Here is a 7,058-nt window from a genome sequence, read left to right as displayed (position 1 = left end):
ATTTATATAGCACATTTCATACACAATGGTAATTCAAAGTGCTTTACATAAAATAAAATAAAACAATAATAAAAAAATAATAATCACAACAATAAGGAATTTAAAAACTTTGAAAAATTATGAAAAAAAATATTTAAAATGTTTAAAATGAATTTAAAACAGTTAAGAATAGAAAAATACTCTAACAGTCAGAGCTGATAGTGCTTCGAGTTGTAGTGCGGTTGTGTTTTGGGCTACGCCAGTTCTAGGAAATGCATGGAAAAAGACAACTGCAACATAGCTATTTTATTTGTGCTTTTTTAATTAATAGAGTTTACACTAATTTACTTCACACACTCGTTATTGCGTAGTAATTTTAGAGGTTTGTGTAGAATAACATGCTTTCCCTGGGCTCACCGGTTCCTGTGCAGTTTGGAAAAGTATGGAATTTCACTTATAATTTGCAGGTGAGGAAAACTATGGTAAAAAAGAGAATGTATGAATGTTTTTGGTTTGTAGAATGTTACCATGACCATAGGCGTAATTTGTGGGTGGGACATGTCCCCACCACTTTTTGCCAGGGTCGATATTGTCCTACTTTTTGAAACATCTTGCGGCACGGATGTATCTAATACAAAATAAACATCTCTAGTTGAATAGCAATTGGTTCATTAGTGTTAAATAGGAGGTGAACTGGCGCTGAGGTGTGATGTTTTTGAAATCATGCTAAGTGCTCATTGCCGCTGTTATCAACAAAATCCACATAAACGTGTCCCTCACTGCTTTTGTATGCAATTAAATATGAACATCTTTGGTTTTAATGAAGAAAAAAAACTATGCGATGGTGGATTAGAACCCAGAACCTCTGGCACGCTTAACGAATATTCTACCACAAAACCATTAGGAGTAACAAACAGTTGACGTGGATTTATATATTTATTCATTAATGGAAATACTCTCCAGACTAACAATATATTGTATTATAGTAGATGCAAGTATGAAACATTAAAAATGAATTCTGTGTCAAAAATATTTGCATTTATTAGGCTATTGTACATTTCTGATATGCAATCTTAATAACCCCCGCCCCACACACACACTCCTGACCCATCCACGTTTTAAAGCAAAGTTACGCCAATGACCATTACATTATTCTAACGTTTTTGGTTCCCAGAATGTTAGTTTGTTAAAGGGGTCATATGACATTGCTAAAAAGAACATTATTTTGTGTATTTGGAGTAATGCAATTTGTTTATGTGGTTTAAGGTTAAAAAATCACATTATTTTCCACATACTGTACATTATTGTTTCTCCTCTATGCCCCGCCTTTCTGAAACGCGTCGATTTTACAAAGCTCATCGGAAAAGCGAGGTGTGCTGTGATTGGCCAGCTATCCAGTGCGTTGTGATTGGCCGAATACCTCAAGCGTGTGACAGAAATGTTACACCCCTCACCATACTGTGATTCCGTCTCCCAGCGCGATGAGACAAAAACAATAAAACCTATTACAAACGAGGCATTTGTTGCATCCAGTGGGGACATAATTACCGATTATAATGACTTATACTGTCTTTTTACGTATTTGCGTTCTGTAATCTACACGGTGATGCAGGAAAACATGAGAAACAGCTGCAGATCCTCACTGAAATGAGCTCAGTCAATGTGGTTGTTCTACCACGACTTCAGAGGAATGACAAAAGCACAAAAACAATCCAAAACCTGTTCAAAAATAGAAAGACACTAATTTGTATTTTTACTGAGGATGAATCTGTTCTCACTTTGATACAGAAAGGAAAATACAAGATTGGTCTGAAAGACAGAAATCAGTCAGAAGTATCAGAAGAACTCAGAAGAGCTATAAATGATTGTCTCTCAGAATTATCTTCCACTTTCAGACTTGAAGATGTGTCCAAACTCCCAGACATCAGAGTAGATGAGGAAGATGATGGTGACTGCAGGAGAGGAAGAGAAGCAGCACAGCAGATGATGAGTTTACTGAAGAAAAAACATCTGGGAGAAATCAAAGAATTATTTCTGCCTCATCAGGGGAAAATGTGGCATCAGTGGTGTCAGATGAACAAAGAACTACATCAACCTCGAGGAGATGAGACAGAAATGGAAATAAGTAAAAAACACACAGAAATGAATAAAATCCGTGAACAGCAGCATGGAACTCAAATAAGTCAGTTTATGAAGCTCTTTATTAAAGAAATGATCTCAAATGCTGAATGTGAAAAGTTGTTTTTCCTTAAATGGCTCAGAATCCTCCTGGATGAACACACATCAGCTGATCTTTCTGCTTTACATCACAGGTATGATAACACGTGGTCTACAGTCTTAAAACTGAAAGAGAACAATGATAAATCTGAACAAATCAAGCTTCAAAAACTCAAAGCAGAACAAACTGAACTTGAGAGAATATCTGAGGAACTACAAGCCGCAGCCTTTGGTTTGGAGCACATCATGAGGGAGATTGGTCAGATCTATGAATCATGTTCATCTGTTAATGAGAACAAGGAAGACCTGCACTTCTCTTCTCTCCCAAGTTTTGCAGCAGAGATGATGATCTCTGGATCTCCACTGGAGCTGATGGATGGACTGCACTTCTCTTCTCTCCCGAGTCTTGCAGCAGAGATGATGATCTCTGGATCTCCACTGGAGCTGATGGATGGAGATGCTGCTCATGTTCCTCTGGTCTGGATCTCTGCTGTTCTAGATCAACTTGTCCAGAAACTGGGAGACCAGAGAGTCTTTGTGCTGTCAGTTTTAGGGATCCAGAGCTCTGGGAAATCCACCATGCTGAACGCCATGTTGGGACTCCAGTTTGCTGTCAGCGCTGGCAGGTGCACCAGAGGAGCTTTCATGCAGCTGATCAAGGTGTCAGATGAGATGAAAACACAGATGAACTTTGACTATATTCTGGTTGTTGACACTGAAGGTCTCCGAGCTCTAGAACTGGCTGGAAGATCAACAAGACAGCATGACAATGAGCTGGCCACATTTGTTGTTGGTCTGGGAAATCTGACCTTGATAAACATCTTTGGAGAAAACCCATCAGAGATACAGGAGATTCTTCAGATTGTTGTTCAGGCCTTCATGAGGATGAAGGAGGTCCGACTGAATCCCAGCTGTGTGTTTGTGCATCAGAACGTTTCGGACATCACAGCTGGAGAGAAAAACATGGAGGGAAGGAGACGACTGCTGGAGAAACTGGATGAAATGACAAAACTCGCTGCTAAAGATGAAGTCTGTGATGCAGAATGTTTCAGTGATGTCATTGAATTTGATGTTCAGAAAGATGTGAAGTATTTCTCTCAGCTCTGGGAGGGCAGCCCACCCATGGCACCACCAAACCCAAACTACTGTGAGAATATTCAAGAACTAAAGAAAACTATAATGTCTCATGCCTCAAAATCACATAGAACGATGCTGACAAATCTAAAAGATCGTATTAAAGATCTCTGGGAGGCTTTACTGAATGAACGATTCGTCTTCAGCTTCAGAAATTCTCTGGAGATCTCAGCTTACAGGAAACTGGAGACAAAATACAGCAAGTGGACCTGGAGTCTTCGCAGTGCCATGATGGAGACTGAGAACAAACTATACAACAAAATAGAAAATGAAGCGATTAATGAGATTGATGAAACTGATCTTCAAAGAGAACTGACGACGACAAGTGAAGAAGTGAAAAAATCAATTTCTGAATTCTTTGAGAAAGATAAAGATAAAGATATACTGATTCAATGGAAAACATCATTTGAAATCAAGATCAAAGATGTTCAGGAAAACATTGTGAGAGAAACAAAGAGGAAATTAAATGAGGTTCTTCAGCAGCGAGACTTGAAGAAAAAGATTGATGGTCAGAGGACTAACCATGAAAACGCTCTCTTTGAAAAGAGCAAAGAACTCGCCTTAAAACTCAAAGACAAAACAAATGATGAAGAAACACTGAAGAAAGAGTTTGATTTGTTTTGGGAACAGAGTGTGAAGAAGATAATCAGAGACACTCCTGCAATCAAAGGCATTGACATAATGAGAGATGTGAAATTGATCCTCAGTGACGTCTATAGAAGTGTTCCTGCTGATCACTGGGGGGAGAGCAGGGATATTTTCACTGTGTCAAGTTATTCAGATTATGTACAGTTAAAGAAATCCAGTGGAATTACAGGAGCTTTTACTAATGTCTACAGATCAGCTAAAGAGAAGTTTGGTTATGCTCTAACTAAAGAGGATGAAGCTCAAATAAGATCATTTGTCACAGATGTTGTTCTGGGGACAGACAAAATGATTCAGTCATTTAACATCTCGAAAATGGGCTACAACAAAAGCTGCATTCAACAACTCACAGAATACATCAAGGCAAGAATAACACAACATGAGAAGGGACCAGTGAAATATAAGTTCAAGAATGAATTCTTCATGGATTTGGTTCTTTCCATCTGTAAGAAAGAAAACAAGATGATCACTGACCAACACAGACTGTTCAGGGAAGCCAATGATCCTGACATATATGTGAAGACTGCAGGAGATCTGACGGCTGAAGTGAGATCAAACTGTGAATCACTGAATGGAAACAGATCAAATCTGGAGAAACACATCCTGAAGACACTGGCAGAAGAGGAGGATTTTGACAAATACATGAACTACATTCACAATCCCAGAGATCACTTCAAGAGTTTCATCAGAGATGAAGTCAGGTGGTACATCAGTGATCTGTTCAGTCTCAGTGTTTTACCCAGGATGAAGGAGAACATTGAACTCCTGCAGCAGAAGATCATGAAAGCAGCTCATGAATCCACTGAACATGTTCAAGAGAACAGAGGAGATGCTGGTTTGTGGTTGAAAAGTTTCACGCAGAAGCTCTCAGAAGAGCTGATCTTCTCTGAAAAACACCTCAGTGGAGTCAAACATGATGATGTGGATGATATCAACCTCCTAGAAGATGTGATAAGAGATAAACTTCCTAAAATAATGTCTGACATCAACAATAGATTCAACAGAAGGTCATTTCCAGTAAATCTGGACCTCAAATTTAGACCAGATGAGCTTCTGATTGATCACTTCTGTCAGTGTTGTTGGGTTCAGTGTCCATTCTGTGGAGTCATCTGCACAAACACCATTGAAAACCATGATGAAGATCACAATGCTCCTTCCCATCGTAATATTGGACTGAATGGGTGGTTTTACAGAGGAACAACAAACTTGTCTATTAGCATCTGCACATCAGCAGTAGCAAGTGATAGGTGTTTTTCTCCCAATGACTCAGATAAGTCAGTCCGCTGGAGTAAATACAGAAGCGCAGGTGGAGTTTATGCAGACTGGTGTATCATGCCTGATCTCTCTAAAGTGACCTACTGGAGTTGGTTTGTGGGCAGATTCCAGAAAGATCTGGAAAAGCATTATGAAAAAACATTCCAGGGTAATGGCGAGATTCCAGCTCCATGGAGAGAGCACACAAAACAAGATGCAGTTCTGAGTTTGGGTTAGTGCTTTATTAATAATATAAACTAATGGAATAGATAAGGCATAACCCCCCTTTTAGACTACTTATTCACAGAACAATCTAAAATAAAAGCATGCCGTTTCATTCTACAGTACATTATAAAAAAGACTCTAAAGCTGCATCTGAAATCGGTCACTTGTTCACACATTTACTATTTTCAATATGATGAATGGAACATAGTGCACTATAGAAAGGATTCAGATAGTGCAAATATGCTTTCCATGTGGGGCAAACTGAAAGATCTGAGGATTCATAATAGCAACCTGTGTGTGTTGCAGCTTCAAGAGAGCAACCCTGAATTTGTTTTAGTTTCCTAATTGTTTTATTTTATTTTTTTCTAACCATTCATTTAATAATTTTCGTAACACTTTATTTTAAGGACCAATTCTCACTATTAATTAGTTGCTTATTATCATGCATATTGCTAGCATATTGGCTGTTTATTAGTACTTATAAAGCACATATTAATGTCTTTTTCTGCATGACCGTATTTTAGACTTCTTAATCCACCCCGTACCTAAACTTAACAACTAACTATTAATAAGCAGCAACTTTGGAGTTTGTTCAGGGAAAACTCTTAGTTAATAGTGAATGTGTTCCCTATTCTAAAGTGTTACCATAATTTCATTTATAATCAGTTATCATTTCACCATGTACTCATTTTTATTAGATTTGTATATTTTATATTTCTTATTATTTTCCTTGCTCTTGTAATTCTTGTCATTGTTTAACTGTATGATTGTGGAGTTAGTGATAAGAGAATGTCTGCATTTCAAGGTCATAGGAGGATGTTGTGAAGCAGTCATTTTACATTGTTTTTGCTTTGATATAATAATGTGTTTTGTATGTGTGCTGGTCAGACAAAGTTCAGACGAGGTTGAGAAGAAGTTTGGATGAAGTTGACAAGGTCCGACTGAGCATTGAAAGAGTCACAGCTAATATTATTCAATAAATCCTGCTCATTATCATCCATTTGTCTCTTATTTTATGATCTTTCCCAGCTTCCTCTGTCTGCCTCTTGGGCTGACAGAAGACTGTTAATACAGTTCTGTGTATCAGACAAACTAAAGTGCTTTTAGGTTTGGGGTACCAGACAAAAAAAACATTTTGACTGGTTTTGGGTGATAAAACTAGCAAAACAAACATTTTCTGACAGTATCTGTATATTTTCTGGCACATTTTTGATATGTCCTGTATGGACTTCCTGTTTTAATACATCAAAGCATTGAGTAAAACTCTGCCCATCAATCCACTTTATAGGGATTTTTTACAGGGATGCAATTAAAATCTTTAATAGATTTAACTTGTGCATGTTTAATAACACTATATAAAACACACAAAACTGTGTTTATAACAAAACAGCAAAGCAATATTGATTTAACCATGAAGCAGCTGTTATGAACAATTGTTAAATTAAGTATCACTGAGAAACTCTCAATAGACATGGTTAAGACTGAATTGTAAAAAAAAAAAAAAAAACACAATGAGGATGGTGGAGCGGGCGGTCCTGTGATTACAAATGATTCCAAAAATTGTCTAATTTTAAAACACAGTTTAAAAAAAAAAAACCCCTTTA

At 37.5% G+C, this 7,058-nt stretch overlaps 1 protein-coding gene across 1 annotated transcript in view; it reads left to right on the top strand.

Annotated features, from left to right (window-relative positions):
• LOC107731114 (interferon-induced very large GTPase 1-like) overlaps positions 1-5,771 on the top strand; it is a gene marked incomplete at its 5' end in the record, with an annotated part of 14,510 nt that extends 8,739 nt beyond the window's left edge. The window contains one exon of the mRNA XM_016542102.1: positions 1,570-5,771. Coding sequence (XP_016397588.1) covers positions 1,570-5,466 — 3,897 coding nt within the window. The remainder of the gene's footprint in view (positions 1-1,569) is intronic.
• Positions 5,772-7,058: the final 1,287 nt, after the last annotated feature.

Source organism: Sinocyclocheilus rhinocerous, unplaced genomic scaffold (assembly GCF_001515625.1).
Source record: "Sinocyclocheilus rhinocerous isolate Xijiao unplaced genomic scaffold, SAMN03320098_v1.1 scaffold6845, whole genome shotgun sequence".
Classification (NCBI taxonomy): Eukaryota; Metazoa; Chordata; class Actinopteri; order Cypriniformes; family Cyprinidae; genus Sinocyclocheilus; species Sinocyclocheilus rhinocerous.
Note: the sequence above shows the minus strand (reverse complement) of the source record. Positions and strands in the feature narration are given on the sequence as shown.